Below are 11,715 nucleotides of genomic sequence, written 5' to 3'. Positions count from 1 at the left end.
GAATGATGGAGGTGGAGACATCCTCTGCAAATACAGCCTCGCTATTTCCACACTTGGTCAGAAATAAACCTCGTTTCATTGAGTGGGGTTTCTGCCCAGTTAATGCGTTTAGGGTTGATGTTCCCCCAAGGAGCGTCTTTTCAGCACCAGGTCAGAGCCGTCTTTCCCATAGGGCTTAGTGGTACATTGTGCCAGGGCACCAGCCTCTCAGGGGCGCCCCAGCGAGTGGGGGAGCTGCATGGCTTTGCTGGCGGCCTCCTCATTCCTGCACGCCCGGGCGTACAGCTTGCTTCCCAAGCCTCCTGTGCATGGCAGGAGTGCGGGAGGGGAGTGGGATGAAGCGGGTGGGAATGGTTTTGACGGGGACGCTGGAGCCTCTCCCAGCCGCTCCCTGTCAAAGCTCCCCACCAGCAAGCGAGGACCCCATCACTCCCTTTTCAGTGCGGCGGCTTCCCGCGGGCAGAAGGGATGGAGACCCGTCCTTAGCTGTGCCCAAGTGCACTTTTATTTCTCCCTTTAAGTAGCGTTGTGAAATGCAGCGGGCGACACCCACCCACCCACTCACTTTGAGGGGATCAGGGAACAACCAGGTCGGCATGTGTGTTTGTGTTAAAAAGAAACCCTCCTGCTGTACTTCCTCCTTGGCCCCAACGCGCTCTGCTGCGCTTCCGTCCATTATTTTGCCGCTGTGCGCATTAGTCCTGCCTTTCCATGCCTAGTCACCCCCCCTCCCCGGAAAAAAGACCCTCTGCATTTGTCATCCTTGCACCCCACCCCTCTCCAGTGCATGCACAGACAGAGCTGCACCTGTCAAATTTCTGCCTCTCAAAAAACAACAACACACACACACCAAAAAAACAAACCCCCAATCCAGTTGCTGCGTGCTCCCAGGCGCCCTGCCAGGGAAACCAAAGACCAGCAGCGGCTGGAGACAGATGGCAGCAGCTGAACCAGCCGCCTCTTTCTGTCTGTCTCTCCTTTGTTCAATTCTTCCTTTATTTATTTATTTATTTGCTGGGTGCTGGTGGGCTTTTTTTTTAAGGTCCAAGGAAGGGTTAAACGGGCGAGCGAGCTTCTTCTTCCCAGACTGGAGCCAGAGGAGCCATCGCTGGGAAAGGGAGAGGGAGGTTTGCGCGCGCGCTCTCTCTCCAGCTCCGAAAGTCCTTTCCTCTTCCTCCCTCTTTTGTGGGCGAGAGAGTTGCAGAGAGACCGGCCCCTTTTGCTGCTGCTGCTGCTACTGTTTCTCTGCTTGGCTCCGGGGAACCGGCGGTGGTAAGGGGGCGAGGCGCCCGTGCACCCGCCTGGTGGGGCTGCGAGGAGCTCGTGGCGCGCAAGACTTGCATGCGTGTGTGTGTGAATGTGCAGGAGAAGGGGAGGTTTTCTTGGCAGATGCAGCTTGCCAGTGCCGCAGGTCTGAGACCAATTTGCAGGAGGATCTGGGGCACAGCACCTCTGGTTGAAAGGAGGATCGCAAAGCGGTGTCAATGCTCTGGATGGGTCAGTGACGTTTAGGAGAAGGATAGTAGCCGGAAAGGTCCTGGGAAGTCCAGATTAATTTCTTCGTTCTCTAGGTAGCACCGGGAATGCATCCTGTCTGTCTGTAATCCTGGAGAACTGCTGCCAACCTGTGCTCAGCATCACTGGACTCCTGGTCTGACTTGATAAGAATGCAGCTCCCTGTATTCCTGCATCAAGCAGAGAACCACTGAATTACCCTGTCTGCCTGCTACCTGCTTTTTAGGATGCCTGCTTTTAATTTTACGGGAAGGGTTGAGTTGGAAATGAACCCCAGGGTCATCTAGTCCAACCCCCTGCAATGCAGCAGACTTCGGAATAGCAGCTGCTGGAAACAGCAGGAGGGGAGAAAGTGAGTTGTAGGGAGGCGGGCTTCCCTTTAAGGCATTATAACCATAGAGTTGTAGCGCTGGAAGGGACATGAGGGTCATCTAGTCCAACCCCCTGCAATGCAGGAATTTCCTGTCTGAAAGCCCAGAGAGCTGCTGCTAGCCCGTGTACGCAGCGCTGAGCTACATAGACTAATAGTGTGACTTGTTATAGCACAGCTTCTATCCTATGTGGCTACACTCCTTTTAGTTTCTAGTGGGGTATAAACAGTAACTTTTACGGGGCTATGTTCTTCTAGGATTCCATTAATATATTGTTGTGGCTGTGTCAGCTGGGAAAGTACACTAAATTGTTTGTTTGTTTAAAGCATTTTCCCTGCTCTGCATCCAAAAGTTTCCCAGAGCAGCTTGTGGATCAAATTAACAAACCAGCTGAACAGTCCCCGCCGTCCGGCTAACAATCTAAAACACAACATGAAAGGAAAAAGGGATGGGGAGGGAAGATGAGTTGTTGTTGTTTGGAGCAACCAAGATGGCAAAGTTCAAAACTTCATCTATATTAGGCATCCCCAAACTGCGGCCCTCCAGATGTTTTGGCCTACAACTCCCATGATCCCTAGCTAACAGGACCAGTGGTCAGGGAAGATGGGAATTGTAGTCCAAAACATCTGGAGGGCCAAAGTTTGGGGATGCCTGATCTATATATTCTTACATCCTTGTCTTTTTGAATGTCCATCTCTTTCTCAGGGGAAGCCCTCCTCACCAGCTCTTCTTGTGAAACACTGCATTTTGTCGAGAGATCCCTGTTCTCCACCAGCACAAAGCAATGCCTCAGGCTTCCTGTGGGCCTGGAGCATGCCTGAGCAGATTATAGTCCTTTCGGGGTGGCTTTTCCCGTTAAATAGACATTTGCCACCAAGGCCGTCATGCTGAGCTGAAGATCCAAAATGGCGGCTGAGAAGGGAAGAACGCCAAGCATTCATCCCCACTTCCAATCTCTGCTCCAACGGGAGACCCAGGCCAAGGAGCACCGGGAAGAGAGTAGGCGAGCAGGCCACGATCCCAAAGCAGCAGTGGAGAGATCAGGAAGATCGTCTCACGAAGCCAAGGCTGGGAACAACCAGGATTTCCTGAAAACGGAGGCCCCGGAATTGGTCTTGGGCGAGTCAGGTGGGAAGCCATGGAAACATCCGGAAGACGTGAAAGGAACACGATTCCTTCACTCAGGGTGGGGAAACCCTCCCTTGCTGGCATCTCTGCCTCGGGACGATCCCAAAACTTTCCTGGCCACCTTCGAGGGAGTGGCGAGCGCTTGTCAGAGGTCTGGCAGGCTGCCGGGTCTCGGCAGAGAAGCTCCAGGGGACGCCACCAAGATGGCCGCCGTCAAGATGGAGGATGGTTGGGAAGCGACGGAGGAGCTCCTGGGAGACGATTCGGTCGCCATGGATGTGCAGCGGATGCTCTTCCGGGAATTCCATTACCAGGAGGCCGAGGGCCCCCGCGAGGCCTGTAGTCGCCTCTGGTACCTCTGCCACCGGTGGCTGAAGCCAGAGAGGCACTCCAAGGAGCAGATCCTGGAGCTGGTGATCCTGGAGCAGTTCCTGGCCATCTTGCCCTCGGAGCTTCAGGGCTGGGTCAAAGATGGCTGCCCTCAGACTTGTGACCAGGCGGTGTCCCTGGCCGAAGGCTTTTTACTGAGACAGCGGGAGGCGGCCAAAACGGAACAGGAGGTGAGAGTGTTTAGGGTCTCTTCTCAAAGATGCTTTGAGAGAGTTGCAAAGACCTCGTACATTGGCCTTTGGGTTTGTTGGCCACAATGAGAGCCCTGAAGTTGGGCCAGGCCGAAAGGCCCCCATCTGCACTCCATGTTTGAAGCAATATCTTTCCACAGTCATGACTTCCCCCAAAGGATCCTGGGAGCTCTTGAAGTTTGTAGGTAGCCCTCACAAGAGCTACGGTTCCCATATTGGTTGAGCAATTATTACTATTACAGTAGTACCTCGGTTTAAGTACACAATTGGTTCCGGAAGTCTGTACTTAACCTGAAGCGTACTTAACCTGAAGCAAACTTTCCCACTGAAAGTAATGGAAAGTGGATTAATCCGTTCCAGATGGTCCGCGGAGTACTTAAACTGAAGCGTACTTAACCTGAAGCGAACTTTCCCATTGAAAGTAATGGAAAATGGATTAATCCGTTCCAGGTGGGTCCGCAGAGTACTCAACCTGAAGCATACTTAACCCGAAGTATGAGTCAAAACAAAATTTTAGAAATCCTTCCAGTAGCACCTTAGAGACTGCATCAGACCAACATGGCTACCTACCTGTAGCCAAAGTATGAGTGTAATTGGTTCTGGAAGTCCGTACTTAACCTGAAGCGTACTTAACCTGAAGTGAACTTTCCAATTGAAAGTAATGGAAAGTGGATTAATCCGTTCCAGGCGGGTCCGTGGAGTACTTAAACCAAAGCATACTTAAACCGAGGTATGACTGTATTATTATTATTATTATTATTATTATTATTATTATTATTATTATTAGAATTTATATACCGCCCTATACCCAGAGGTCTCAGGGCAGCTCACAAAAGATCACAACATATATAATCAGAATAAAATCAAGAACCCAATAACACACACACACCCCAAAAGAGCCACATTTTAAAGGGTATAGGATGTCAATCAGGTCAAGCAAAGGCCTGGTTAAAAAGGAACGTTTTTGCCTGGCGCCTAAAGGTGTGTAATGAAGGCACCAGGCAAACGTCCCTGGGAAGAACATTCCACAGATGGGGAGCCACTGCAGAGAAGGCCCTGTTCTCGTGTTGCCACCCTCTGGACCTTTCGAGGAGGAGGCACACGAAGGAGGGCCTCATAAGATGATCTCAGGGTCTGGGTAGGTGCATATGGAAAGAGGCAGTCCTTGGGGTATTGCGGTCATGAGCCGTTTTAAGGCTTTATAGGTCAAAAACCAGCACTTTGAATTGGGCCCGGAAACTAATTGGTAGTCAATTAATTGACTACCATTAGTAGTCAAAAAGGATCCCAAAGGAACTTCTTGAAGTTGCTGAGAGGGGGAACTCGGGGGGGGGTCTTGTAGTTGTTAGGGATCTCCTGCCAACGCTCAACATCCTTAACAAACTACAGTTCCCAGGATTCTTTTGGGGGAAGCCATGTTTTATTGAAAGCAGGATGACGATGCTTTAAACTCATAGACCTAGTGCGGCCTCGGGCTCAAGGGATTCTGGGAAATGTGGAAGAATTCCAGAAAACTGCTTCATTTTCATAGAGCATTTCCCTCTTTCCTGCTTCCCCCGGAACTGTTATTGATTGGTATCACCCAGCAAACTTCATGGCTGGACAGGGATTTGAACCCTGGTCTCCCAGATCCTAGTTCACCACCCTTGACCACTACACTGACTGGGAAGCTTCCTTGGGGAGGGCATTCGACAGGCAGGACTGGCTGGGTAACGGGGAACGCCACTTTCTCCCTCTCGGAATCCCTTTGTCCTCAAGGAGATCCTTGCTGCTCTCGTTTCAGGGTTCGGCGCTGATCCAGGAGGTGGGTTTGAACTTTCCTGTGGCTGAGCTGCCTCTGCCCGTCCCCGAGGAGACGCCACTCGGCTCCACGGCCAAGCAGGAGGGTGGTGTCGATACCAGCTCACCTAGACGGGGCGGTGAGTTTCTCTTTATGGCCCCATCTTCCTTAGGTGGCTTTTGTCTCCTGTGACTTCACATTACAGTGGAACCTCGGTTTATGAACATCTCGGTTTACGAATTTTCGGTTTACGAACGCCACGGACCCGTCTGGAACGGATTAATCCACTTTCCATTACTTTCAATGGGAAAGTTCGCTTCGGTTTATGAATGCTTCAGTTTACGAACAGACTTCCGGAACCAATTACACCCATGCTTCGGGTTAAGTATGCTTCAGGTTGAGTACTCCGCAGACCCGTCTGGAACGGATTAATCCACTTTCCATTACTTTCAATGGGAAAGTTCGCTTCAGTTTATGAACACTTCAGTTTATGAACAGACTTCCGGAACCAATTGTGTTCATAAACCGAGGTACCACTGTAGCGGATACACGGGAACCTGAGGCTTGGGGCCAAATATGGCCCTCTAAGCCATAGGAGGGTGGCGCCACCTGCTGTTTGGCTCCCTGCATTCCGCCCTATCAGCCGCAATGGGCAGCAGCTGCCATTGGATTTGCTAGTGGTTATTATGGTCCCCCCCCTTCATGGATCACTGCCTTGTCGTGGCGAAGGGGCTTAAATAACTTAGAGAAGTTATGTTTTGACCAAACGTGATCCACCTGGAGAAGGAATTGGCAAGCCACTCCAGTATCCCTGCCAAGAAAACTCTATGGACAAAGACAACAGGCATATAAAATTTATGACGCTGGAAGATGAGCCCCTCAGGTCGGAAGGCGTCCAACATGCTACTGAGGAAGAGCGGAGGACAAGTACAAGTAGATTCAGAGCTGATGAAGCGGCTGGGCCAAAGCCGAAAGGTCGCTCAGTTGCGGATATGCCTGGAAGCAAAAGGAAAGTCCGATGCTGTAAAGAAAAATATTGCATAGGAACCTGGAATGTAAGAACCATGGATAATGGTAAGCTGGATGTGGTGAAAAATGAGATGGCAAGAATAAATATTGACATCCTGGGCATCAGTGAACTAAAATGGAAGGGAATGGGTGAATTCAGTTCGGGTGACTATCATATCTACTACTGTGGGCAAGAATCCTGTAGCAGAAATGGAGTGGCCCTCATAGTCAACAAAAGAGTGGCAAAAGCTGTAATGGGATGCAATCTCAAAAATGACAGAATGATCTCGATACGAATCCAAGGCAGACCTTTTAACATCACAGTAATCCAAGTTTATGCACCAACTACCGGTGCTGAAGAAAGTGAAATTGACCAGTTCTATGAAGACTTACAACACCTTCTAGAAATGACACCAAAGAAGGATGTTCTTCTCATTACAGGGGATTGGAATGCTAAAGTAGGGAATCAAGAGATAAAAGGAACAACTGGCAAGTTTGGCCTTGGAGTTCAAAATGAAGCAGGGCAAAGGCTAATAGAGTTCTGTCAACGACTAAACAACAACATTATGGTCCCCATATAGTACCGTATATTCCAGCGTATAAGACGATTGGGCATATAAGATGACTCCCAACTTTTCCAGTTAAAATATAGAGTTTGGGATATACTCGCTGCATAAGAAAAATGACCCGGCGTATAAGACGACCCCCAACTTTTGAGAAGATTTTCCTGGCTTAAAAAGTAGTCTTATACGCAGGAATATACAATAGTTGTTTTAGTCTATATGTTTAAGAGGGTGTCTTGTATGTTTAAGGGAATGTCTTAGTTTAGATCAGGCATCCCCAAACTTCAGCCCTCCAGATGTTTTGGAGTACAATTCCCATCTTCCCTGACCACTGGTCCTGTTAGCTAGGGATCATGGGAGTTGTCGGCCAAAACATCTGGAGGGCCACAGTTTGGGGATGCCTGGTGTTGAATTGTATTATTATTATTATTATTATTACTATTATTATATTTATTATTATTATATTTATTATTATTAAAATTAATATTCCACCCTTCCTCTACAAAGGGCTCAATGCAGCAAACAGATACGGTAATATGATTTAGAAACACAAGCAATATTTTAATCGAACTGTTCCAGAAACAAATAAATGTTCTAAAGTCAATTACAATTACTGTAAAAACCTCCTCCTGTCCAGTGATCTTGAGGTTGCCGGGAACAGTATTCTGCAGTCACCCAATGCCTAGGAAAAGAGGAGTGTGTTCAAATTCCTCCTGAAAGTTAATATTGAAGGAGGCAGGCTCACCTCACTAGTTAGGGTGTTCCACATCTGGGGAATTTAATCTATTAATTTGTATTTAATTGTTCTGTTCTGCTCTGAAATGTGGATTTTAAAAAATTGTGGGGTGGTGCTTTTTTTTTAATCTATGATGTAAACCACTTAGAGATTTATTTGAAATATGGTCCGGCATATAAATCACTTAAATGCAGTGTGTTTTTTCCCCCTAAAAAAAATGTTTAGGGGTACTCTCATTTTCCTACTCATATTGAAATACTGCCCTTCAATGAGGCCAAACTTAGATTCACAAAATGTTTAGGCGTATGCGTACCCCTGCGTCTCCCCCAGAAAAAAGCACTGCTTAAATGAATAATTTCTCTGTATTCCTGGCAGGTGATGCGTGGATCACCAAGGGCAAAGAGAAGAAGCCCCACATCGAAAAAACCGACCTGGTCAAACTCTGTGGGGCCTCGTGGGGAGGTCTCTCCTGGCCCCAAGAAGGGGGAGAAGCCTCTGTGGGCAGCGAGGGATCGGAAAAGGGGTGGAAAAACTCCCTTGCAACCAGAGGAGACGTGTTCTCCCCCTGTTTAGGAGAGAGCGGGGATCGGGGCCAAGCGGTTGTCGTCAAGAGGAGGCGCAGGAGCCGGGGGGAGAAGGTGTGTGGCATGTGTGGGAGAAGCTTCAGCCGGACCACGATGCTCGTTGCACACCAGAGGACGCACACGGGCGAGAAGCCGTTCATGTGCCAGGACTGCGGGAAGTGCTTCAGCTTGAAGTCCACCCTGGTGGCGCACGAGAGGACGCACACGGGCGAGAGGCCCTACAGCTGCTCGCAGTGCGGGAAGAGCTTCACCGTCAGCTCGGACCTGACACGCCACTACCGCATCCACGTCGGGGAGAAGCCCTTCAGCTGCCCCGAGTGCGGCAAGAGCTTCAGCCGCAAGACGCAGCTGCTCAACCACCAGAAGGTCCACACGAGGGAGAAGCCCTTCAAGTGCTCGCAGTGCGGAGAGGCCTTCAGCCGCAGCTCCAGCCTCATGATCCACGAGGGCTCGCACACGGGCGAGAAGCCCTTCAAGTGCCCCGACTGCGACAAGTCCTTTAACACATCCTCGCAGCTGGTCAAGCACCACCGCATCCACACCGGGGAGAGGCCCTACACGTGCTCCGAGTGCGGGAAGAGCTTCAGCCAGCGGCAGATCCTCATGGTCCACCAGAGGATCCACACGGGCGAGAAGCCCTTCAAGTGCGCCACGTGCGGGAAGTGCTTCTGTGACCGGGCCGTCCTCATCCGGCACCAGAAGGTCCACACGGGGGAGAGGCCGCACCAGTGCGCCACCTGCGGCAAGAGCTTCTCTCACCGCGCCGTCCTCGTCCGGCACCAGAAGATCCACACGAGAGAAGCTCTGAACGCGCTCGGACTCCGGGAGGAGCCTCCGCCCAGCGAAGCCCTGTAAAGAGCCCAGACTCTGTCCCATGTTGCCTTGAGTCTCAAGGTGGCTACGGTTGACCCCTTAACAATATGGTTTGCCGGCAGTCTGGAGTGCCGTTTCCCTCCTGACTTTGGTTGCATGGCGGCAAGGTTATTTATTAGTTGAACTGCAGTGGTGCTGGAGAATGGTAAACCGTGGCCAGATGCTACAGGGGACTGGTTTTCTGCAAAAAAACACCCAGAAATCATTATCGGGAAGGAATGATTTGCCTGCTTTCACCTTGGAGAAGATAACCTGCAGTTACTTCTCGACTCTGACAACTGCTGATGGTGTTGCTAGGAGAAGGGGATTGGAGAAACCCAGCTGATTTAAGGCCCCTCTGAACATCGGGTTGTAGTCAGCCAACTCCTACTCTGAGTAGACCCACTGAAATTAATTAACTCGGTTAATTAACCCTAGTGGCTCTACTCTGAGTAGGACTCAGAGCCTACGCTTGTCCTGCTGAGGTTAATGGACACAACTATCTTAGGTTTGCTCATTTCTATGCGCTTAGAACGTGGTTGAATACAGTAGTACCTCGCAAGACGAATGCCTCGCGCAACGAAAAACTTTCGTTGTTTTTGATGATTCGCAAGACGAAGTTTTCTATGGCCGCGCTTCGCAAGACTTTTTTTTGGCGGTTTTTGTTTTGTTTTGTTTTGCCGTGGCAACCCGCGCTTCACAAGACGAAATTGTCGCTAGACGAAGCGACTCACAGAACGAATTAATTTTGTCTTGCGAGGGACCACTGTACCACCCTGGCATTTTGTTGTGGGAGTATACTGTAAAATTTTCTTTTCACGGTGTATAATAACTGGTGGATGGGCTCCGCTTGAGTTTGCACTGATATGATTCCCCGATGCTTCCACGTTATTCCTCTCTGGAGGGGCTACAGCAGAGCGAAACCAGAACGAAAATAAACCAGAACATTGTGGTATGAACAGGGGATTTCAGCAGGAAATTACAGGATACGCATTGATGGGAAATGAAGCAGTGGTCCTCAGTGACCTTTGCAGACACAATCAATCTTTAAAGCGGTATTGTGTGAGGCCTCCCCGATTGCACATGGTTCACAAATTATCATGAATGCACAAGGCGGGCTCTCCGTGTTCATGTTGTTAAGCTATGCACTACAGTGAATTGAAGGATATACACATAAACATGTGCAGCACATTTTGTTAGGGTGGGCACACAAAGTTTTTTTTTAAGGTGAACATTTATTGAATACAGACTCCTACTCAGTGATAAAGGACATTGTTTTTATTTATCAAACAAATGAAAGAAACGAAACCTTTTTTTTAAATTAACAACTAAACTTTAAAATGAGACATAAACACCAAATTTTTGCTCTAGTGATAACCAGGTGTGTACAAAGATACAGTCAATGTTCATGATCTTTACCTTTAACCAGATAACGTGCTAAACCAGACCAAAATGGATTAAAGCAGGTATCCCCAAACTGCGGCCCTCCAGATGTTTTGGTCTACAACTCCCATGATCCCTAGCTAACAGGACCAGCGGTCGGGGAAGATGGGAATTGTAGTCCAAAACATCTAGAGGGCCAATGGGTCTCATTTTTGCACGTGCACTGGCTAGCAGTCGGACATATACTTGAAACGGCCCTCGTTTTCAAAACTTGTTTCTACGTATTTTGGCTCATCGCTGTGCCCTTCGTACCACAACCTTGAGCGGGACATGCCTGCTCCTGCTTTCAAATTCTGGGGTCCTGCCATCAGCCTGCTGCTGCAATAGTTAGCGAAAGGTGCCTAATAATAATTATAACACTTGGGCCGTTACCCCATTAGAGAAATCTTACTCAGTCATATTAATTGCAACCTTCCAATCGCTGGGAGGGCACCCCAGAGGCTGTGGAATGCATCACATCTCCCACATCCAAGACAGAGAATCGTAGACTTGGAAGGGACCCCAGAGGGTCATCTAGTCCAACCCCCTGCAATGCAGGAATCTCAGCTAAAGCGTCCATGACAGATGGCCATCCAACCTCTGCTTATAAACCTCCAAGGAACGAGAGTCCACCACTGACCGGGGGAGACCGTTCCACTGTCGGATAGCTCTTGCTGAAGTTCTTTCCTGATGTTTAGTGGGAATCTCCTTTCTTGCAACTTGAAGCCATGGGTTCGAGTCCTGCCCTCCAGAGCAGGAGAAGAAAACAAGCTTGTTCCATGTGACAGCTCTTGAGATATTTGAGTATGGCTATCATATCTCCAGTCTCCGCTTTTGCAGGCTAAGCATACCCAGCTCCCTCAACCGTTCCTCATAAGGGGAATAAGCTCCCACCTCGGAGAGGGAGATCCAATCGCAGGTAGCCCCTCCCCACTGCTGCAGATACTTCTGCAGCCCTTGCCTTAATGATTATAACATCTGCTTTGCACACACAAGACTCCACAAAGTCTTCTCCAGCATCTCCAGCTAGAACTGGGACTGTCCTCTGTCTGAAATCCTGCTAGTGAGTTTAGATAGCGCTGAGCTCGATTCACCAGGAGTTGGGACTCAGTGTAAGCTTCATGCGCCCTTATGATAAGGTCGAAAAGGGGGCATGCCTGCGGGCGGGCACCCAA

General features: G+C 49.4%; 1 protein-coding gene across 3 annotated transcripts; it reads left to right on the top strand.

Annotated features, from left to right (window-relative positions):
* The first annotated feature begins 1,047 nt into the window (after positions 1 to 1,047).
* On the top strand, positions 1,048 to 10,084 carry LOC118081195 (uncharacterized). 3 transcript variants are annotated; one of them, XM_035107501.3, is made up of 4 exons: positions 1,048 to 1,272; positions 2,592 to 3,574; positions 5,379 to 5,514; positions 8,058 to 10,084. In XM_035107501.3, exons 2-4 carry the CDS (start codon positions 2,792 to 2,794, stop codon positions 9,119 to 9,121), a joined length of 1,983 nt encoding a protein of 660 aa, XP_034963392.3. In that variant the 5' UTR covers positions 1,048 to 1,272; positions 2,592 to 2,791; the 3' UTR covers positions 9,122 to 10,084. The 3 variants fall into 3 exon arrangements, with proteins under 3 accessions (XP_034963392.3, XP_088520001.1, XP_060125508.2); XM_088663875.1 differs by lacking the exon at positions 1,048 to 1,272 and adding an exon at positions 1,281 to 1,497; XM_060269525.2 differs by lacking the exon at positions 1,048 to 1,272 and adding an exon at positions 1,281 to 1,867.
* Positions 10,085 to 11,715: the final 1,631 nt, after the last annotated feature.

Source organism: Zootoca vivipara, chromosome 2 (assembly GCF_965207765.1).
Source record: "Zootoca vivipara chromosome 2, rZooViv2.hap1.1, whole genome shotgun sequence".
In the NCBI taxonomy this organism is placed as follows: domain Eukaryota; kingdom Metazoa; phylum Chordata; class Lepidosauria; order Squamata; family Lacertidae; genus Zootoca; species Zootoca vivipara.
Note: the sequence above shows the minus strand (reverse complement) of the source record. Positions and strands in the feature narration are given on the sequence as shown.

Excerpts from the sequence above, each read along its gene's own strand:
- LOC118081195 (XM_035107501.3), top strand. The coding sequence starts at position 2,792 with ATGGCGGCTGAGAAGGGAAGAACGCCAAGCATTCATCCCCACTTCCAA. Across the intron at positions 3,575-5,378 it reads CGGCCAAAACGGAACAGGAG|GGTTCGGCGCTGATCCAGGA; the intron begins GTGAGAGTGTTT and ends CTCTCGTTTCAG. Across the intron at positions 5,515-8,057 it reads CAGCTCACCTAGACGGGGCG|GTGATGCGTGGATCACCAAG; the intron begins GTGAGTTTCTCT and ends TATTCCTGGCAG.